This window comes from Rattus norvegicus, chromosome 15 (assembly GCF_021556685.1).
Source record: "Rattus norvegicus strain SHRSP/BbbUtx chromosome 15, alternate assembly SHRSP_T2T, whole genome shotgun sequence".
NCBI lineage: Eukaryota > Metazoa > Chordata > Mammalia > Rodentia > Muridae > Rattus > Rattus norvegicus.
The window spans coordinates 6,177,193-6,200,497 of NC_141548.1; the positions used below are offsets into that span (position 1 = coordinate 6,177,193).

Genomic DNA, 23,305 nt, shown 5'->3' on the forward strand with positions numbered 1-23,305 from the left:
GGAAGAGGCTGAGTCCAGACTACCTCCATTTCCAGTGTCACCACTGCCCCTGCTCTCCTCTGACCCTCATGGGTAAAGCTGCTTTTGTTAATAAACCAGATCTGTTCTGTCTCTGACAGAGGAGAACCACTTTGATGGAGTGGACAGTCCAAGTCAGGGTCAGGCAGCAGAATTGCACGGTTCGGGGAAACAGGTGGCTGGAAAATATGTAAGCCAAGATAGATTAATAAAGTCTGATAATGAAGCCTGTAGGCATTACTGAACAGCAATCAGGATTGTGTGTGTGTGTGTGTGTGTGTGTGTGTGTGTGTGTGTGTGATGAGTCCCAAAGTTAACTTATCCGCATCTTTATCCAACATCCAACAGTGCTGTGGCAACAATAATAAGCAGGCAATCGTGCTGTCGCTTAGTCCAGTTTCTATGATAAATAAGACATTGGCCATTTCTATGGTAGTCTTTTCTCCTGGATCCAGGGCTTTGTTGGCTAGAGGGGCTCTAATTCATTCTTCTTGTCTAATTTGTACTCTTCTATACTCTCTGCAACTTTTATTAGCTTGTATCTGTAACTTTATCTAATATTTGGCACTAACTAATTGAAGAAAGCCCTGTACTAGAGTTCTCTGTTTTCTCTTATTTCATATCATATCTAAACACTGGCCAATTATTGTTTAAACCTGCTTACAGAGCCTGGTGGCAAATCTGGAGGAGATCCCTAACCCTTACACCCATTAAATAACCAATCTGGGTGGGTTCCCTGTGGGCCCAAGGGCCAGTTTCTTGGCCTATGTCTGTGGTGAAGAGAACCTCTAAGAACTTTTCGGGGGAGTTGGTGTCATGTCCTGAATACAGTTTATTCTACATTATGCCATCCGGTGGCTGGTCCCTCAGGGGAAGAGATGCCTCAACATGAGCCTACCAGAGGCATCCCCTTTCTTTATATAAAATAAATCTTTTTCATCTTAAAAACTCAGAGACCACATTTACTCGGACAGGGAGCATGCATTTCTCTTGGCAAGAAGGATATTCATTTACTGAACAAAAGATGTGAGCAGGAGTCAGTTGCAAACTCTGTTAATGGATACATATGACCACTTGGGGCCTCTCCTGTCATGGACCCTGGATGCCAGACTGCACTGTGTCTGCCCTAGGCAGAAGGAGAGGGGAAGAGGGGATAAACCGGTGAGAAATGTAAAACCTGGAGCTGGTCCTGAGGGAAAAAGAAACTCAACAAATGACTGCTGAGAATTGAACTCAGGACATCTGGAAGAGCAGTCAGTGTTCTTAACCACCGAGCCATCTCTCCAGCCCCAAAGCTAACACTGTCAACAAGGATGGAGCTAACTGCTAGGCTGGACTCAGATTTTGTTCCCGTTGACAAAGAAGTGTTAGCAGGGAGGAGGAGGGAAAACTTCTGAAACACTATATCCTCTACTGCTGACACCTTGGGGGGGGGTGTCCTGTGGCCATTTAACATCAAAAGCAGGCCACTCTAAGTTACATTAAGTGGTCATTAGTCCTAACAACCTGTCCCATGTCAAAAAATTTCGTCAGTCCAAGTCCAAGAACACAGAAAAAAGAACAACTAACACAAAGTGCCCTCTTTCACAGCTGAAGTACACAGACCAGCCTGTCCATGCCACGGACAGGATAACTCAGGCTATCTGCTCCAGCCACTGGCCAGATCAAAGTCCTATTACTGAGGCTGTCCGAGCCCTCCTTAAGCTTGCACATATGAATCTAACCAAAAGCAGAACACAAAGAAGCTAGATAGAGGCAACATAGACAACTGTGGGACATTGCTCAAGCTGTCACTTCCCCGATTCACCACTCTCCTGTGGGTCTCCTCCAAGAGGTGAGTTTACTGGCCAATACACAAAATACGAGGTACAAATTGAACCACTACCTGAACTTCCTGAAATGTCACTCACAGAGGAGGAAATCTATGTAAAGGCAAGAGTTTAGTCATTCCAAATATCAGGGTCATCCCATTTCAGAGAGAGAAGTCCCTGAGCAGAGTCTACCAGGGTGTTATATACTTGCAATTAAGGTAGAATTCAAACAATTGGGGCAGAATTTGTACAAAGGTAACTAGATAGGGTACAATCAGGGGGGAGAGGCAACCTCCAAATAGACTGGCAGTCAGTGGGCTGTTCTGGGACTTTCTGAGGGAGTCGGATGGGGAGTCACAGGAGGCTTTTTCAACAGTCTGGTTTGCAGCTGTTGCAGGAACTACACTAGCTCTACTCCTCCTGGAAGGGAGGGGTCCTTCTGTGCTCAGAGGTTGGTGGTGGAATTTTCCCACTGGCCTCAGCTTGGCCCCAACTCTGACTCTTTCATGGGGACTTTGGATCTGGAAAGCTGTGGGAATGCTTTAAATAGGGCTTAATGGGCTATCCTAGAACAAATATGGAAGACTTTGTTACTGAAAGTGGTTTAAATTGTGTGAATCTGTCCCAAGCCTTCTGTGAAGAATTTCAATATTTGCCTAGAGACTCTTTGGGGAGGTTTTATGGTAAAGAATGTGGCTACCTTTTGCACTTGTCTGAAGAATCTGCCTGAGACCAAGGTTATGAGAATCAGATAAATTGAATTGAAAAAGGAAGTCTCAGAAACACCACTATGTGGCCCCCATAGTCTCATAGGTTTGAAGAAGCCTCTGGAAGCCTCAGAGTGGAATGTGCAGGTTTGTATATGCTTGGCCCAGGGAGCGGTACTATTATACGGTACGGCTCCTTTGGAGTAGGTATTTCCTTGTTGGGTCAGGTGTTTCGCTGTGGGTCTGGGCTTTAAGACCCTCATCCTAGCTGCCTGAAACTGAGTATTCTGCTAGCAAACATCAGATGAAGATGTAGAACTCTCAGCTCCTACAGCACCATATCTGCTTAGATGCTGCCAGGCTCCCACCTTGATGATAAGGAACTGAAGATCTGAATCTTTAAGCCAGCTCCAATTAAATGCTGTCCTTTATAACATTTGTCTTAGTCATGGTATCTGTTCTCGGCAGTGAAACCCTAACTTAAAAACTTCACATAGATGCCTGGAAGTTTAGATAATTAGCATGCAGACCCCATAAATGTATCCCTACATATCTCAAGAAACACTTTGTTCAGGTATGATCCATTGCCACAAATAAGGAACACGATGAAGGACAAACGTCCATGGTAGGGGCTGGAGAGATGGCTCATCATTTGAGAATTTGTTTCTCAAAAGACCTGCAGGGCACCTAACAATCCTCTGTCACTTAAGTTCCAGGTGAAACACAGTGACCTCTTCTGGCCTTTGGGGAACAGCACGCACAGACCTACAGAAGTCAAAACACTCATAAATGTAAAATAAATCAACCACAGCAACAAACAAAAACAAAAGCACCCAAAGGAGGGAAAACCAAAGGAGAAAACTCATATGGCACCTTTGCCTGGATATTTTGTCCAAATTTTAAAGAAATCTAGAAACTGAATTATAAACTATGTGGTCTGCTTGAGTTGAAATCCCAAATGGAACATAGTACATTGTCAAGAACAAAAGTCATCATCCTAATCAAGAAGAACAAGAAAACAACCAACCATAAAAACCCTATCCCCTGAAAGGTCTTGCAATTTATTATCTCCTCAGTGCAGTTACAATTGATATCATGTTTGAAGGAAACCAAAGCAAGCAATTCTGTTTCATGACTGCTTCTATACTCCCTATAATAATATTGTTTTATTTCCTGGGAGATACTAGAGAAAGCCTGATGAATATTCCATTAATATGTTCAACACTCTCATCCACAAAAGAGTATATTTTAGTGGTCACTAAATATTTGATAAGGATACAGCATTGATAATTTTTTCATCATGAAGTTGGTATTCAGAGTTGGACACACAATCTACACTGAAAGTACAATTGTCTTTGTATCTCAGTCTGACTGGGAAGTAATTATGATGCCCAATCCCTGTGAGAATGCAGAGATCCATCTCTGCCTGAGAGCTGTGGGATTTCAGATGGTTACATCACACTTCAATAAAGAAGGTTCTTAAGAGTGACGAGTTCGAGATCACTGTTTGATTCACAAGGATACATTCGATTTACTCAAAAGTAACAGGACACAAGGATTCAATATCTGCGGTGTAGATGGTCTTGCTGGCCTCCTCACACAACCTCTTTCCCTCCTCACAGGATGCTTGCAGTTCAGTCTGCTCCACCAGCAGTTTTCTGTTCTCATTCATCAAAATCCTTACATTCTTCTTCAATTCATTGCATTCATTCAGGAGGTGGAAGTTTCTGATGCTGAATCAAAAACAAATAATGGTAAATCCCAGGCAGTTTCTATTTGCCTGCCACTCCTGCAAGTACAATCATCCCTTCAAGGGCCCCATCCCCAGGCATCTCCAGAATAGAGCCACGGTTTGCATGTTAGCACCAATTAGAGGCAGGTCAAATCCCGAGTCCGAACTCCATGGGAATCAAAGTACTTCAGAAAATCTTGACACTAGAGGGTATATATACATCAAAGCAGAGGACATGGTGCATATGGGTGCTTATGTGTTCATGGTATTCTAAAACCATTGGCAGGTGGAGGGCCAATCCCCTCTGAGGGATGATAGAAGACCCAGCAGCTATACAAACTTTCCATGTGTTTCTCATGGACCACAGATCTTTTTTCAAAGTCATAGCTGGACAGAAGTATTTCCCGCCTAGTGCTGGGGTCTCCTTTCTGTCAGTGACTCACCGGTAGGAATTGTTCTCTTGTGTGAGCTCCTTGTACTTCTCCATGGCATCATCCCTTTCTCAAATATAGCCAGACAATTAAATTGGTCATCAGTGAGTAAAGGTCAACCTGGACTGCGTGTTCCTACATTGTAGCCCGACAGCCATCACTTCTCCAATATCTGTCTTCCTTAATTTCCAAGTCCAGGCATGAGGATATTGGGGGTTGCCCCTTGATACTTTACTCCTAGCAAACATAAGAATCAGCAGGATGGGCAGGGAGTCGAAGGGCCTGAGGTCAGGTTAAACCTCAATTTTAGTGGGTCCATAAGTTCAGGGGAAAGTCCATTTGGCATTGTCATCTGTGGCTTCTGTGTTCTTCTCCTAGGTTAGCTCAATCTGTGCTATGACGCCTCCTAAGCTCACAGACGTAAGAGTCAAAAACACGTCTGTCTTCTCTGGGAAGGGCTTTGCCTCTGACTCCCACCTGGAGTTGGACAACATCGCTATACAAAGCTCAAAACAGAGGAGTGGAGATGATGGATGCTTCAGAAGTTTAGGGTCATTTCTTCCAAATAAGGCACATATTTTTCCAATGTAATTTTTCCTTTGTTCTTTCACTCTTGGTGGCTGGCTTCTTTCCTGGCCTGAAGTATACTGGAGTCCAATCTTTTGGATGACTGAAGCATCTTTTTTTGAGATGACAGGTCCACCAAGGGGCCTGCTGCATACAGGCTCCTATCACCAAGGAAGTTGTTGCTACAGAATCATAGCATGGTGGTAGCAGCACATGATCTCTCACAGTCTTCTCTGCTGCACTTGCTAAAAGAATAATCGGGTTTTTTTGTTTTTTAATATTTTATTGGAAATACCTACAATGCTGGTCAGAGTTGATACATGCCTTTAATCCCAGCACCCATAAAGTTTTTTTTCTTTTTTCTCTTCTTTTTTTTGCAATTGTTGTTAGAATTCCTGTTGTTTTCTTTGGTAATTCCCTCTATTTGCTCTGTACCTAGAATGTTAAGTCCACACTCTTCATGGCCCTATTCTTCATGGTAAAGATTTTGCTCATACCACCCACACCACACATGATCACATTATTTACTTTCAAAGAAGGAAAACAGGCATGAAGAAGAGAGTTAACGTGTATGGTCTCAGGTAATCAACACATCATGAGTGCAGGATGGCATCCTAGGGTTTTGGATTACCCAAGCTTCTGGTTTTGAGATTGACAGGCCTCTGCAGAAGTCTCCAGTTGAGTAGCAGAGAGTCTGGAAAGGCTGAAATAATGGCTTCCCACGCATGGAAAAGGCTGCCCTTCAGTGCCTCTGCAGCCTGAGCAGAGGTCTACCAAGAGCACAAGGGCACTTGACCAGAGCTGGTAAGGGACTGCCTTTTGGATGATCTGTGAGACCTGGATGAACAGAGGCCTCCAGAGTCCTGATAAAGGGAAGGAGAGTCACATAGATGTGCTGGAAACAATCGATCTTTGGGCTGCAAGTCGTGCATTTATCTTTGCTGTGTAAATAGTATTTGTAAGTGACAGAGGCATCCTACTTTATCATGTCTAGTCACTCTAGTTGTTAAAGTGTTAGCTAGTGTAAACATAGTAGAGTTACTACAACATTACACTGTGTCCCATTTTGTTAAAGAACTTTATTTTATTTTTTATTTATACATATTTTACTTATTCACATTGCAAGCTGCTCACTGCCCCCTGACACCCGGTTACTCTCTCCCACAATCCTTCCCCAACTCTCCTAGTATATTCTTCTCTGGGTGTATGAGGGCCAGCTATCACAGTAGATCCCTTCTTCCACCAAAGCCAATTTACCCTGTCCTGGGGCAGGTGCTGAGGATGCTGGTAATGGATGCCTTGGGCTTTCTTCATGCTCCAATTTGCTGGCTTTGGGAAGTTCATGCAGATCTGTCTGTGAACTTGGTACTTCATATAGACAGCACACAAGAAGCACTGATTTGGATAATGTTCTTGAGAGTATATTTCAATCAAACTTACTCCCACTAATACCCTAAGAATGACAAAGGTAATGGGACACTATACATCTATTCCAGGAGTTTCCATTTCTGAGAGCAGCAGAATAGAAGCCCACAAATTGGCAAAGTTAAGTGAGGTCACACAGGGGACCTAAGAGCACACTGCTGCTTTCCTAGAGTGTATCCTAGAGGCTTATGGTATCTATACACCCACAGATCCATATGCACTGAACACCAGGCTATTCATTGCTTTTGTCACTCAGTTTGCCACAAATATTAGAAATCCCAAAAGTCAGAGAATTTTGGAGGTATGAATAAGTCCCAGGGGCTGGAGTAAGCTCAAAAAGTCTGTGACAACAAAGAACTGAATGAGAATCAGAGAGACAAGATGCTCACCAAGACCATAGTCGTATCCCATTAAGAAAATATGAATAATAAGCCACCAGGTGAAAATATAAAGTAGGAGGTCAGAGCCCTAGAAGGTCGATCCTTTGCCCTCAGGGAAGCAGCCATTATCTCAGCCATTCCAGGCCCTCGGCCACACAATCAGAGACTTCCCCCAACAACTCACTGACCTTTCTCAAAGACCTATCTGGGCTTCTCCCTGTAGAATAGGACATGCAGAGTCCTTGAGGACCCCGCCAAGAGGTCTCCTCCACACAGGCTCCTTGTGGGCAAAGGAAAATGTTCCTGCGGAATCTGCCATGGCAGCAGGAGTTTCAACCAGGCTGCTCTTAGTTCCAGCTCACTGGATGCAGGCCTGAGGCCATGGGGTGTCTTGGAAAGGAAGAAGCACACACTACCTCACAGCTCCCTCTGCTGGCGACTGCTAGAACTGTGATAGGACGTGTGTGTTTATTAGAAGCATCCACAAAGCTGATCAAAGTCAGCACACGCATTAATCCCAGGATTCAAAATTTATGTTAATCGTTGATGTTCTTGTTTTTTGTTTGGTTTTTGTTTTTAATCCCCCCTCCACAGCTAATTGCTCTATACCTAGAATATTAAGCATATGCTCTGGAGGGACCTATTCATGTTAGGCAATGCTTTTTTTCTTACTAACCACTCCACAGATGATCCCATTATTTACTTTCAAATAAGAAGACAGTCATAGAGAAGTGACAACCAGTATGTTCTCACAGAAGAAACACATCACGACTATGGAATGGCACCCCAATCTTTTGCATTTGTTATGCCTTTTAATTTTTTTCATTCTTTATTTGTTTTTAGTTACATTCAAATGTTATAGCCTTTCTCTGTTTCACACCCATATCCCCCTACCCCATCCCCCTCACCCTGTTTCTCTGAGGGTGTTCTCCCCCCCACCCAACACTTCCTGCCACCCTGCCCTGACATTCTCCTACACTGGGGCATAGAGCCTCGCAGGACCAAGGGCTTCTTCTCTCATTGATGCCCAACAAGCCAATCCTATTCTACACATGCTGCCGGAGCCCTGGATCTGTCCATGTGTACCATTTGAATGGTGGTTTAGTCTCTTGGAGCTGTAGTTGGTTGGTATTATTGTTGTTATGGGGTTGCAAACCCCTTCAGCTCCTTCAATCCTTTCTCTGCCTCCTCCATTGTTCTCAGTTCAATAGTTAACTCCAAACATCCGCCTCTGTATTTGTCATGCTCTGGCAGTGCCTTTCAGAAGACAGCTATATCAGGCTCCTGTCAGCTTGCACTTCTTGGTATCACCAATATTGTCTGAGGTTGGTGGATGTATATAGGCTGGATCCCCAGTTAGGGCAGTCCCTGGGACGGGTAGCCTTTCCTCCAGTCTCTGCTCCAGACTTCATCTCCACACTTCCTCCTGTGAATATTTTTGTTTCCCCTTCTGAGAGGGACTGAAGCTTCCACACTTTGGTCATCCTTCTTGAGCTTCATGTGGTCTGTGGATTGCATCTTGGGTAATCTGAGATTTGTGGCTAATGTCCACTTATCAGTGAGTGCATACGATGTGGGTTTTCTTGTCATTAGGTTACCTCATTCAGGATCATATTTTCTAGTTCCTTCCATTGCTGTAAGATTTCCATGAAGTCATTGTTCCTAATAGCTGAGTACTACTCCACTGTGTAGATGTACCCCATTTTCTGTATCCATTCCTCTGTTGAAGGGCATCTGGGTTTTTCCCAGCTTCTGGCTGTTATGAATACGGCTGCTATGAACATAGTGGAGCATGTGTTTTTGCTGTATGTTGGAGCATCTTTTGGGTATTGCCCAGGAGAGGTATAGCTGGGTGCTCAGGCAGTGCAATGTTCAATTTTTGAAGAAACTCCAGACTGATTTCCAGAGAGGTTGTCCAGTTTGCAATCCTACCAACAGTGGAGGAGTGTTCCTCTTTCTCCGCATTCTCACCAGCATCTGCTAACACCTGAGTTTTTGGTCTCAGCCATTCTGACTGGTGTGAGGTGGAATCTCAGGGTTGTTTTGATTTGCATTTCCCTGATGACTGAGGACTTTGAACATAACAGAAAGCATTTTAAGAAATGATGCTACCCTAACTGGTGGTCTGCATGTAGTTGAGTGCCAATTGATCCATTTCTATCTCTTTCTACAAAGTTCAAATCCAAGTGAATCAAAGAAATCCACATAAAACCAAACATGCAGAAGCTAATAGAAGGGAAAGTGTCACAAAGTTCCTAGAACACATTTGCACAGGAGAAAGTTGTCAGAACAGAATACCAAAGGGTCAGGCTCTAAGATCAACAGTAAATGTATGAAATCTCAACAATCTGAAAACTTTCTTTAAAGCAAAGGACACTGCCAATAGGACAAATCAGCAAGCTACAGATTCGGAGAAGAGTTTTACCAACCCTACATGTGAGAGTGTGCCAAAATTAAAAATAAACAAAATACTCAAAAAGGTAAACTCCCAGACAACCAAATAACCCGACTTTTAAACTGGGATAGAGAGCTAAACCAAGAATTCTCAACTGAGGTATCTCAATGCCTGAGAAACTCATCAAGAAATGTTCAACATCCTTAGTTATCAGAAAAAGGAAAATCAAAACGAACCTGAGATCCTTCATTACACCAATCAGAATGGCTAAGATAGAAAACTGAGGCAGCAGCAGAGTGGGCTGGGATGTAGAGAAAGTGGAACACTCCTCCATTGTTGGTGTGATTACTAGCTGTATAGCCACTCTGGATATCAATGTGGAGGATAATGGGAACAATGCAAATAGCTTTACCTGAAGACCCAGCTTTACCACCCACTTCAGCGCATATACTCAAACCTGATCCACATATGACAAGGACGTGTGGATGAATATGTTCATAGCAGCCTTACTCATATTAGTCAAATGCTGGAAACAACCACGATAGACCTCAACTCAACTGAGGAATGAATATAGAAAGTGCGCTCTATTCAAATAGAGGAACAGTACTCGGGTATCAAAGATGAATACACCAAGAACTTTGTAGGCAAAGGGATGGAACTGGAAAATAGTGAAGTAACAGAGATCGAAAAAGACATAACATGGGATGTATTTAGTGACAAATGGATGTTAGCCCAAAAGTTCAGAAGACCCACTATACAATTCATTGATCACACGAAGTGTAACATGTCAGAAGGCCAAATTGTGGATGCTTGAACCCACTTAGAAGGGGAAGAACATAATCATGGGAGGCAGAAGGATGGAAGGACCTAGGTAGAGGCAGGGAAGGATGGACAAAGGGTGGGGGGAGTAGCAACAATGAAAAGAGACAAGAGAGAAACCCAGAGGAAAAGTGGAATAAATAACAATAAGCATCAGTGGTGGGTGGCGAACTTGGGTAACCCAAATGAAAATGAAGAAGTCAAAATCTTTTCATTTGCAGATGACGTGATACTATTTTTAAAACTAAAAAATGTATCACCATCTCTCTTTTTTTTTTCCTTTTCTTTTTTTTCGGAGCTGGGGACCGAACCCAGGGCCTTGGGCTCGCTAGGCAAGCGCTCTACCGCGGAGCTAAATCCCCAACCCCAATATCACCATCTCTTAAGACTGATAAATACATTCATAAAAGCACAATACAATGGGAACACACAAAATTTCTTAGCCTTCCTTTATGCCAATCCAAATCATACCATGAGAAAATCTGGGAAAAATTCCCCTCATAATCATCTGAAAATATAAAATGAAATAATGTGGATTGAAATACTTAAAATGCAAAGACAAATATGAATTAGTTAGAGGTGATCCTAAATAGAGACAACTTGTCTCTAAAAAATTAAGTTTCTTAAAGCTGAAAATACATTCATTAAAGTAGTAGAATGCAAAATAACACACAAAACTCATTATCTTTCCTGTATACCAAAAACCAACTATGGGAAAGAAATCAGGGAAATATTCTACTCAAAATAGTCTTAAAATATATAACAAAACACCCTGGATAAGCACACTTATAAAGCATACTATTAGTAAGAAGACATATAAAGTACCTTGTCCATATGAAGCCAGACAAGAATTTGTGGATCTAGAAGACAAGGTATGAAGGACTGCGTGTAAATCCCAGTGACTGAGAAAGCAGCCTGGAGCCAGTTGTGTTACTGAGACTTCAGACAGCTTGGCCTTTACACATGTGACACAGCAGACTTCCATGAGCAAATCCTTAGCCTAGAAGATGTAGTTATGGTAGCCAAGAAAAACAAACACAGAACTGTCCCCTTTGCCTGCCTCTTACTACTCTGATGTCCCACATCACAGGAGGGTGAATGGTCTTCCGCATACCCTGAGACACAGCTCACAAGGGACAGCACCTGTCTTCAACAGAGCTTCATCTGAGCCTGCCCTTGGCCTGTGGTGGATGTGCAGGAAGTGAGCTGACAGGTGAAACGTAGCCTGGCTGGGTCTCAAAGTGCAGCTTGAGACTCACCCACTGTGATTGTCAACACTTCCATGTCTCCATTGGGAGGGCAGTGTCACAAGGTCCTCCTACTGTCTTCTCACTCCATTCACATGCTTCGTGTGACACAAGCTCATTCACAGTTCACAGGAGGCAGCATAGCTTCAGAGCCCTCATGTCTGGCCACAGAAGCCAAGAGAAGAATGTTACAGTTCACAGTGACAATGTAAATATGCCAGTGCATTTCCTCCAAGTTTTACTTTCAAGTGTATCCTTTTATTGCAGTTTACGCTACTCTGTCTAGAAGGCCAGGTTGGGGGAGAGCATTTGGATGACGTCACTGGGAACTGCCAGGGCCTCCTGCTAACCAGCTTTCCTTATGGTGACCAGATTCTGAGGTGCCATCTCCAGGAGGCTCTCCAGTGACACAATGGAACCCTTTCCATATCTCCTCCCTCTAAAGCTAGAGATTTCTCTTTGCTCCATTAGTAGTTACATGCTCTGAAAGGGCAGATTGCGTCAGGGGCTTGGCATGGGGAGAAAGATCACGGGACATGGGATGGAAGACATTCTTCTGCATAATAATTTTATTCCCAGATCCATTCCTGTGAAATACATTCCCATTTCCTAGGTTTTCCTGTTTCCCAAAAGTCAGTATTTCCCTCCAGACCTTTAATTTATTGGATATTGGATTTCATTTTCTTATTGTGCATTCCTTCCAAGGTGTCTTTCTTTACATATATTCATGGATGTGTACTCACAAAGTCTCTGTTTTGCATCCCTCTGTTGCAATGATCTTGGTAACATAGTTAATCCAGTTACACAGTGAATATACAACTTTAAATGTTGTGCACCTACTTCAGATGATAAACTTCCAAATCCTTTCTCCAAAAAATAACCAGATATCAGTGAGCAAAGGACAACGTGGACGGAGATTGGTCCTCTGCAGTTCCATTAGACGTCACTTCTCTAGTGTCCACCTTCCTGAGTTCCCAGGGCCAGGCCTGAGGGTGTTAGAGTTTGGACCATGATCCTGTATTCATGCCAAATGTAAGATCCAGGAGGTTGGGCAGGGAGTGGAAGGGCTTGAGGTCAGGTGAAAGCTCAACTTTAATAGGTCCAGAAGTTCTGGAGGGAGTCTATTTGGCCTTGTCATCTGTGGCTTCTACGTTCTTGACCTAGTTGTGAGGAATCCATGTTAAAATTCCACCTAACCTCATAGCTGTAAGAGTGTAAAACATCGCCACGTAAGTTCATTGCAAATTGCTTTCATTGTCCTTTCGTTGCCCACTACCACCAGGTCCAATATAGGGGATATTGTAGATAGATTTAGAGGTTCACTGGGTCTCTCTGATAGTCAAAGTAATAGACTTTACAGAGAACTGGACAGACAGGATTTCAAGAATAAAATAGTTGAAGAATTCTGCCAACCTCTGATCTCTAAGACTTAGAAGCAATGGGGCGTGTATTCTAAACATAATATTATAGGGTTCAATCCCTCCTTGTATGGAGTACAGCAGTCCCAAAATAAGAAAAGAGCCTTTCCACCTTTCCTGGACTCTAATGAGAGTTTTCTTAGTGTCTCCTTTAATGTCTTGTTCATTATTTCCACCTACCCAGAATTCTGCACAACAAAGACTCCAAACTATTCATACATCTTTGACTGTTATTCATAGGCTTTGGCCATGAGAGCTGGGCTATTATAGGACAGCATTCCTAGTCAGTGGCAAAATTAGGAGGAAAGTTCCTAGCAGAGCTTTCTAGTTGCTCTATGATCAGTTTCAGTCCGATGTAGTGAGCTTCTACTCACCCAGAAAGGGTATCAATAAAAACAAGCAGGTACTTTTATCTGACTCTAGGAGGCCATGTGTCAGTTAATTCAGGTTCCCATAATTTATCCTAGCGTTGGCTACCTGTATGCAATCCTTTCTGGGTAAATGATCTCTGTTTTTTATTTACATAGGTGTAAATGTGACATCTGGCTTTGACATCTCCTTCTACACTGTCCAGTGTATGTAGGCGTAACATACCTTGGTGTTGGCAACTCAGAGAGTTCTGTGGACCCAAGACAAGTAGTTTGGTAAAGCTGAGTTACCAGAAACCTGCCAATTCTTTCTGGAAGAATGATCTTTCCCTCTGGTGTTCACCACTAACCTCTGGCCTCAAGCTATCCATTTGATTCTTTTGCATCCTCGCCTCTTAGTTATACTCAAAATACACAAGATCTAAGGCACAAACCACATGAAACTCAAGAAGGATGACGAAAATGTGGATGCTTCACTCCTTCTTTAAGGGGGGAACAAAAATATTCACAGGAGGGGATAGGGAGGAAAATTTTAGGGCAGAGAATGAAGGAACGGCCATTCAGAGCCTGCCCCACATGTGGTCCATATAGATAGATAGATGGATAGATAGATAGATAGATGATAGATAGATAGATATAGATATAGATATAGATATATAGATATATAGATATATAGATATATAGATATATAGATATATAGATATATAGATATATAGATATATAGATATATAGATATATAGATATAGATATAGATATAGATATAGATATGGATATATATCCACCAAAACTAGATAAGATGGATGAAGCTAAGAAGTGCATGCTGACATGAACCGGATATAGCTCTCTCCTGAAAGACACAGCCAGAACATGTCAAATACAGAGTCAAATGCCTGAAGCGAACCACTGAACTGAGAACGGGACACCCATTGGAGGAACTAGGGAAAGGACTGAAGGAGCTGAAGGGGCTTGCAACCCCATAAGAACCAACCAGAGCTTCCAGGGACCAAACCACTGCCCAAAGACTACACATGGACTGACCCTGCGTAGGTAGCAGTAAATAACATTGTTGGGGCAACACTGGAAGGAGAAGCCCTTGGTACTACCAAGGTTGAACCCCCAGCGTAGGGAATGTTGGAGAGGGCAGTAATGGGGGTTGGACAGGGAGGGGACACCCATTTAGAACGGGAAGGGGAGGGGTTAGGGGGCTGATGGACAGGAAACCAGGAAAAGGAATAACATTTGAAATGTAAATAAGAAATGCCCAATTTAATAAAAATGGGAGAAAAAGAATAACAACAAACAAACCAACAGAACAATAAAGAAAATGTTCCAGGGGCAGTGCAGGGGAATAGTGGTGAACAATAAGGGGGATGTATAGGGGATACACATATGGGGAAGGGAGAGGGAAGGGAATGGGGGCTTAAGGATGGAAATAAGGAAGGGGAATAACGTTTGAAATGTAAGTAAAGAAATATACCTAATAAAAAATTTAAAAATATCGTTCCTCCAAAATTGCTGGAATTCAATAAATGTGCAGTTATAACCGATGCTTTATTATAAGGAATGCAGAGGCATACAGCTCTGTGTGTCCTGGTCGCTTTTTATATTCCTATACTGAATGTTTTTATTTCCTCTAATGTATTAGAGAAATACTTGTGTTTCTCCTTTGTTTGTCACTATAAAGGAAGCTAAATTTGTGAGCACAGGGATAAAGCAAGGATAATTTTCATCATGTATGTGGGATCCACAGAGCACGATACACTGTCTACATCAAGAGCACAGTTTCCTGTGCAGCTCTGGCTGCTGTGAACTGATGGTGAAGCCTAAGCTGCATGAGACTTGCAGAAAACCACTGTTGCCTTACACTTGTGCTGTTACAGGAGGAAGAACCACACACGACTCAGGACGGTCTTGTGAGTGAAGGGTTAAAGGTCACATTTTTATTTATTGGCAAAAATTAATTTATTCGAGAACATTTTAAAGTGGGGAGTCAATGAGTTCAATGTATATAGCCTTAAGAATATAGCATATTAATTAAAAAACTAAAGTTAACAAATAAATAACAAAACTTCAAACGTAAACAAATAAAACCAAATGCATAAAACCAAACTTCAAACTAAAAACAAATATAACAAGTAAATTAGTCAGCATTCAATTCCTGCTGATTCTTCAACATATAACTCCAGCCTGTTGCTGGCCTTGCAAACACAGCAGAACGGCAGGTAAGATGGTAAAAATCTCCTCAAGATGAATGTAGACCTGCCTCACTCGGAGTGGTTGGTTGTTGATGGACAAGTCGTCAAAAGGTTAAACGTGAGGCGTGTTCCAGGCCACATCTCAAGGTCTTTCAAATTTAGCCCAAGATTGGTATGGTTACAAGGACTGAGATGCGGGAGGTGGTGTTAATCTTTGCACCCTCAGTGCTCCTGGTGGACAGTTCTGTCTCTGAGAGTTGTAATCCTGCTCTGTGCCCTGGGAAAGCTTCTGCTACAGTGTTCAGACCTAGGGGTGGAAAAGGCCTGGTGAGAACCTGCCATGTCACTTATCCCATACACAGCAGCACAATTCAGCAGGATAATCCAGGATGATCTTTCATCTGAGGTCATTCTCTCATGCCCAAGAGAGAAGGGTAAGAGATCCCACAGGCCTGCATATTTTCCCAGCTTTCAAAACTGCTAAAAATTAAACAGTGAACAGCAGATAATTCCAATCATACGTATACATTATATTTTAATATCATGTAGCAATGTCTCAATGTCAGGTGAGGAGAGATATGAACAAACTAGAAAACAATAGGAAGGCCTTGGAAGTCTGGCCATCACTGAAATGAAGACTATTATTATTCCTCCAGTGCAGGAATATGCCTGGGGTCCACATGACAACCTCAATATCTGCAAAGACCCAGAGAAACAATATCTCAAGAAGTACATGCACACTGAAGTGATATTATACTTGGCAAGAATATGCTGCATGGAAATCTTGCCGAGGGTAGGCATTGAAGTCCAAAGGAGATACTCATGCAGAAAATAAACTATACCACTCCTTTGTTTATGTGTATCATAAAACTATTTGTGGGGAGACCTAAAGGCACTGGGCTCAGATAATACAAGAGAGCACAGACTGGAGGGATCAGTACACACTAGCCAGAATCTCTATGGATCACATACACTTCATGGACGGAATTTCTTTTAAAATGGACAAGAAAAATATTCTGAGCTGCTCCGAGGTGACAGGTGCTGAGAACTATGGAGAAAGTCACACACCCAATAAGACAGTTTATAAGTACAGGGAATCTACTTGGGTCCTCTCATCCTGTGCTTTCAAATCCTCTCAGTGACACCGAAATGATGCTGCATCTTCTCAGACAAGGCCTTTTGCTCAGTGACCAGTTTTTGCTGATTCAGGGGGTCCTGCAGACTTTCCTCCATTCTCTCCTCATCCTGGTCATTAGAAGATTATATTGTCCATGGAGACATACATATATACAGACACAGACAGACAGACACCCAGACATACACACTTTTGAACTCACCCAAATATATTTGTTCACATATACAAGCAGAGTATTTTGCAGAATGTGGTTAGTTTCCCAGTTAATGGTAATAGAAGGGATCACCCAGTCTACTATTGTGGCATAAGAAAAAAAAAAAAAACCTGGAGTGGAGTAAGTACACAGTGAGCATAGCCTAAAGACAGCTCAGCCAATAAAGTGTATTCCCCTGAAAATCAGAAATTAGAAATGTGACATCTAGGCCTGTTAGCCAAGCCTGCTTAGCAAGGTCACAAGGCTGTGCACAGGAGGCTGATTTCAGGAAACAGAGCACTGGGGGGGGGGGGGAGGTGAGCCTCTTCAGTCCTCTGCTCACTGTTTCCCAGTGCATGCAAAGTGAGCTGCATTTTTCAATATGAGGTCCCTTTACCATACAATACCTGACAGGGGAAACAAACTACCAGCACAAACAGCTAGGATTTCTCCATAACCACAATCCAAGGTAAAACTTGTACTGGGATGCTATCAGATATAATTCGAGTAAGAGAAGGCTAATTCAAAGCCAAATGCTGGCAGGTATAATCAAACTCAGCCGCAGTCATTGGAAGGGCTGTACAACATTGTACGTTTTCACTTTCTGACTGATGGATATCTGGGTAATTTTGCTTCATGGCTGCTCTGAGGTGAACCACTACAACACTAATGTGCCACAGTTTCTCTGCTCACACCTACTTCTTGTTCTGGAATCGCTGTGTCAAAAGGTTGAACTTTCACAAGAGTTGTACACAGCTTCTCACAGGGCTACCCATTTGACACCTCCAGCAATGTCTGAGGGTCATCACTGTTCTAAACCCTCCTTACAGATGATTTTCACTCAGATCAAATGATTTTGAATAACAATGGTTAAGATTGCCACAACACAACACAGGGTGAGTGCTTTGGACGATTTTGAGCCTAAGTTTCTGTCTGAGGCAAAGATGTGATTCCACCTCAGCATAACTCCTGGACATCTTCTGCTTGCAGATTCAACTCTAAGCAAATTAATCTTTCAATTAACAAATTCCAGGCCAAACTCCAAAGCCAAGGTATATTCAACCAAGTTTAGGCCAATCTGGAAAGAAAGTGGTGGCAGGTAACGATTAACATAACCAGGATGCTGAGAAGACACAACAAGCCACATGACCTTCCAGTGTTACTATACACTGAGAGCAAAGAAGGCAGAAGAGCTCTGAGTCATCAGTTTCTATACTGAGGTATATAGATTTCACACAGCAGCCTCTCCTCACATCCCTGTACCCTATTCAAGTTTTCTCCAAGTAATATCAATGTTTATGAATAGTTTTCCCAGTGTAAATAGTTTGAATAGTGATCAAGACCCCATTAAGAACAGTTTAAAATGTAATTGGAAAGATTATGTTTTCTCTTCTTCTTTCTCTCTCAGAGTGTTTGTGGTGTGTGTGTGTGTGTGTGTGTGTGTGTGTGTGTGTGTGTGTGTGTATACTTTTACATGTTTCTAAATATGCACATATAGACTTATACAATATATATAAATATATATGTGTCTGTGTTCAGAAACTTGATGACTTCACACACACATGTGAAAAAGCACACATATACACACACTTATATATATAAGACCCCCATATCACAAACAATTAAAACAAACAACTTCCAAAGTACAATATGCACCATAGTCATAAACATGATCACACATATATGTGCCCACAGACAAAAAACACACAAAAAAACACGCCCACAAACACACACACAGAGTCAGAGAGAGATGGAGAGGGGAAGGGAGAGGGAGAGGGAGAGGGAGAGGGAGAGAACAGAAATCATAACTGAGAAGCAGAAAAGAATGGGGAGGCCATCATGCTAGAACAACAGTTGTTGAATACAGATTAGGCAAAGGAAATGTGTCAAGTGAGAGCTTAGACACTGCTCTCCATCCCTTATAGAGTAAACCTGTGTAGGGAATGCACTTCTTGGGCACACTAGGTTGAGAGAGCTGGACAAAAATATCCCTCTAATCCTCACATATCTCACACAAACCCTCACCCTGAGAGAAGTCTTTCCTACATCCCTGTTCATCCAGTCAGCTCCAGGACATAAGCCACAGGAAAGAACACTAAAACACTGACATAGAACAGGACGGACAAACTGCTTCTCAAGCACTGTCACTAGAAACCACGATTTGGACAGGCGGGAGGGACCATTTTCAATGTACGGGGAAAAGGAGAGAAAGTCCACAAGCCCCATTATAATTGACAATGAGAGCCATTCTTTTGGCAATTGAACTGAACTCTAATCAGTTCTGTGCACTACAAAGACGGCTACCTCATGGCATCCCTCTAGCATAATGGCATGTAAGTGTGCAGTGTGTGATCAACAGATCCCCCTTAAGGAAATGCATTTTCTAGTTGAGCAGGAGGATTTGGTTGTCAATCCTCCAGTTTCTTGCATGAAGCTAACATCACAGAAAGTTTTGTAAATGTTCAAAGAGATGAACAACTGGATGAGACCTAGGAGAGTGTCTGGATAAGGTGGAGAAAGGTTAAACTGGTTTGACTTGGTTTATGCTTAGATATCAGGAAAACCTGCCCTTGATGCTTCATTCATCCTACCTGAGGATGCTTGTTACACGGATTTTCATACTGGCTTCCCCACAGAACCTTGTTGTTTCCTTAATAGACTCTTCCAGTGCAATCTGTTCCCATAGAAGCTCCCTGTTCTCATGCCCTGCTCTCTGGGCATTGTTCTTCAGCTCAAACAACTCAGTTAGGAGGGGGCAGAAGCTGTGGCTGAGACACAAAATAAAAATGGTGACTCCCAGCCAGTCTCCAACTTCCTCCCACGTCTCCAAGTCCATTACTCCTTCTAGGGTCCTGATCTGAAGAGAGTCCCAGATTATAGTCCAAGTCCACAGTAGCCGTGGAGCATGACCTAGAGACAGGTCAAATGGAGAAAAGAGCCACATTCCAGAAGACTCAGGGCACTTCTCAAAAACTGACACCATTGATTCAAGTTTTTCCCGGAAGAGGACTTAATCCCCATGTGTGCTTATTTGTCCATTTTATTAGAATGTCGCTTGGAGGCCAATCTTTCTGTGTCCTGTGTGTCCTAGAGCCTTCCTTAGACACAGGCTTCCTGGTCTGCTTCAAACACTAAAAAGCCTGATCCTCACTTTACTTCGAAGATAAGAATGGGCTGACACATGCTGTGCCCTGTGCTGGGGTCACAACCTTGTAAGTTACTCACCAGTACCAGTCATTTTCCAGTGTGAGGTGTGTACATTTGACCAAAGCTCTATTGACCTGCTCGCTCATTTTCTTCATGTCGGTCATCACTTACTGGTGCTGCATCGTGAGCATCTCAGACTCAAAGTTGTTCCTGTGGTAAGGCATGGTCCAAGGATGAAATAACATTATGAATGAAGGATTCAAGAATTACATGAATTCAGACTGAATCCTGAACTACCCCAGCCTAGGACATGCCACGCCCTTGCTTCTTGGTACTGGGTCATTTGATATTTATTAAGTTTATTATTGTGAACACGGAGACAGCAGTGCCAGGAAACAGAAGGAGGGAGCTGATTTGCTTGAGCTCCCTGAGGGGGTTTGAAGGAATAGACTAGCTTGCCAAGAACATTCGAGGACCCTGTGTCACAATCCAGGCTCCAACTTAAGCCCATGAAGACTATTCTCCTGTTCTTAGGTAACAATTCTCAATCATAGAATCTATTGCTACATGAAAACCCAAAGGAACATGAACAGTATTTACAGGGAAAAGAATTTATAACACGCACCAGGAGATTCCCATGTGCGTCCACCTGAGCAGATGTGAAATGTTCTACTGCTCACAGTGAGGCTCTCACCCTCATCATTATCATGCCATGGAAATTGACACAGGATAATTCTCAGGCCAAATCAGTACATAGAATACCCAGATCTTAAGTGATACACACAAACACAATCACACATGCATACACACACACAAACTCACACAAAACACTCTCTCTCTCTCTCTCTCTCTCTCTCTCTCTCTCAAATACAATTAGAATGCCAATTAAATATAAGGATGTGGCATTATCTCCAAATACAATGAATAAAATCAGAGAAAACCAGTGATCCCCTGTTGTCAGTCCAGTCACACACTGTGAGGCAGCAAGTGGGATTGGGTCCCTCCAGCTCTTCACAGGACCTATTGAACCCAAAGCACCTCCACGTCAATTACAACAATGATTGGTCATAATCAGAGCACCTAGAAATTCCCACAAGCCAACACCTGTCCAGTCTCCTTAAACCACACAATGAGAGCTCACACACTACTACCCTCACTCCCAGACTGTGATTCAATCAGGCCACAGGCTATGATTTACGTTTGTAGGAATTAAAATAGCCTGTGCCACCATCCCATTCCCATCTGAACTTCACATTCTGATGCAATCAGGAAAGTGATTTTGACCATGAGGACACCCTGGAGTTGTAGCCTACTGTGATGTGAGGAAATGTGGATTTAACAGAACTTGCATTGTGACTACCTGTCATTTAAATTCTTTCCCGGGTAATCGGCCAGGATACTCCTGAGTTCATCTCTCTCCTTCTGCATCTTCTGGAGAGCAATTTTGAGGTTCTCCAAACGCTTCATTCTCTCCTCTTCAACAGGTGTCGTCGAGGGTTGGGACGATGCCTTCTGATCAAACTCTGTAGGTAGATAAACACCAGTAAACAGGCATATATGTGGACACAGTGTCAAGGAAAACTATGCTTACTCTAAACAGAAGTCTGAGGATGAACAGTTCTACAGATACAGTGAATCCCTGACAGAGCAAGAAAGCTATCTTTAAGCTGAACTCAGCTAGTTCCCTGTTCCCACCATCATAGCCATATGATGACATATGCCATCATAGATATAGACCACACCTCCTAAAGCCATTCCTCTGTCACTGAAATTCTAAAGCTGGCCTAAACAAGAAGAATTGGAGGACCTTCTCAGCTAATGTCTGATGTGAGGCAGGTAAGTCCTTGAGTTCAAACTGCTTAACATCTTGAATCCCTAATCATGTGTGTTCAAGGACAAAGTAACTGAGACCTTGATATATGACCAGGAGAGTATCCCTCTTGGCATCAATTACCCAAGTAATCTACAGGACACTGCTGAGAATGAAGTGTTTCAACAGCCGATCCTGGAAGAGACACTTTGTTATTCTTATAAAGGCTCATCCTGGTATTCTTTGACACTGCCCAGGACACTAAAGAGATCCAAGGAAAGCCCCTTGACATATAACAGTTCTTGGTTTTCTGTCAAACTAATGATCAGAAATTATTGTGTCTGGGTCAGCCATTAGGAAGACTGAGGCTCTAAATCATATGTCCTACTCCTGGAAGGACCAACACAAGCCAACCTGCTCCAGGGAGCTCCCCTTGCCCTGCCCAGTACTCACTTGACCTCCTCAAGGACCTTTCCATTCGTCTTCTTCTCCAACATGATAGAAGGCTGGCCTCCCTCTGCCTTGGTCTGGTGCCTGCATGGATATGATTGTCCCTCCGAAAGAGACTGAGGATCCTGGAGAACATGCCTCCTCGGGAACCCATTAGGAAATGAAGGGAAATCGCTCAGGCAGTTGGTGTCACCACAACACTGCTGACATCACAGAACATTCTAGTGTCTCCTGGATACAAGAGAATTTCCAGGGAAGACACTACCGGTGATGTCAGTGGGAAATGCCATAGCTTACTTGCTAACTACCTCCACCCAGACTGACCAGTTTCTGCAGTGGCTTTTCCAGAGACTCACTTTTGAGCCAGGAACACCCATTCGCTCACTCTCCTTCCAGAGCTTCAGAGTTCTCACTCCTTCATTACAACTCAGTTGCTGAGGAGAGGGAGAGTTGTATCAGACCTTGAAATGGATAGAACATCTTTGTTAACAGCCAAAGGTCTAAAGACCGTGGATGAGGGATATTCTTCTTCCTGAAATGTATAAACCCAGTGTCCATGCATGTGACATATAGTCCAATTTCTACAGTTGTTACTGTTCCCCAGAGGCCAATATTTTTTTCCTTCACCTTTAAATGTATGCAAGTTGGAGTATGTTGTTTCTTGGAGTGTGCCTTGAGAGGGGTCATGGTTTCAATATATTCACCCATGTTTTTTCCTGAAATCTCTGTCTTACCATCCCATTTTGTGCAATGGAAACTCCCTTTTCCTGGCAAAAAAGCTTCTCAGGTATAGAACAAACATCAAATTGTAAACTTTCTGTCCATTCTTAAAGTTAAAATCCCCAAAAGTGAGGGAGGAACTGAGACCCAAGCGAGAGCCATGGAGGGGCAGAATGCAGAGGTGCTGCTGGCCAAGGAAGAGCAGGAGGAAGCAGAGAAGCTGTAGCACATCATGGTGCACTGGGAGCTAGAATTGGAGTTTGACCTGGGCAACCTGCTGGCTTCACTCTGAGGACCTACAGGGTGCTTAACCATCATTTATAACTCAGTATCTGGT

The 23,305-nt window shown here is 42.9% G+C and overlaps 2 protein-coding genes across 3 annotated transcripts in view; both read right to left on the reverse strand.

Annotated features, from left to right (window-relative positions):
- Nucleotides 1-3,686: 3,686 nt before the first annotated feature.
- The window catches only part of LOC148000733 (disks large homolog 5-like), a 90,941-nt gene continuing 71,322 nt past the window's right edge, over nucleotides 3,687-23,305 (reverse strand). The window contains exon 4 of the mRNA XM_087587001.1: nucleotides 3,687-4,269. Coding sequence (XP_087443127.1) covers nucleotides 4,068-4,269 — 202 coding nt within the window. The 3' untranslated portion in view covers nucleotides 3,687-4,067. The remainder of the gene's footprint in view (nucleotides 4,270-23,305) is intronic.
- Nucleotides 15,227-22,453, reverse strand: LOC134481933 (uncharacterized). Of its 2 annotated transcripts, XM_087587011.1 has the most exons (5): nucleotides 22,252-22,453; nucleotides 21,349-21,511; nucleotides 20,067-20,198; nucleotides 19,433-19,609; nucleotides 15,231-15,820 (listed from the first exon to the last, which is right to left on the reverse strand). In XM_087587011.1, exons 1-3 carry the CDS (start codon nucleotides 22,400-22,402, stop codon nucleotides 20,156-20,158), a joined length of 357 nt encoding a protein of 118 aa, XP_087443137.1. In that variant the 5' UTR covers nucleotides 22,403-22,453; the 3' UTR covers nucleotides 15,231-15,820; nucleotides 19,433-19,609; nucleotides 20,067-20,155. The 2 variants fall into 2 exon arrangements, with proteins under 2 accessions (XP_087443136.1, XP_087443137.1); XM_087587010.1 differs by lacking the exon at nucleotides 19,433-19,609 and having other exon boundaries at nucleotides 15,227-15,820; nucleotides 22,252-22,395.

Excerpts from the sequence above, each read along its gene's own strand:
- LOC134481933 (XM_087587011.1), bottom strand. The coding sequence starts at position 22,402 with ATGGGTTCCCGAGGAGGCATGTTCTCCAGGATCCTCAGTCTCTTTCGG. Across the intron at positions 21,512-22,251 it reads AAGGTCCTTGAGGAGGTCAA|AGTTTGATCAGAAGGCATCG; the intron begins GTGAGTACTGGG and ends ATCTACCTACAG. Across the intron at positions 20,199-21,348 it reads GGAAAGAATTTAAATGACAG|GAACAACTTTGAGTCTGAGA; the intron begins GTAGTCACAATG and ends GCCTTACCACAG.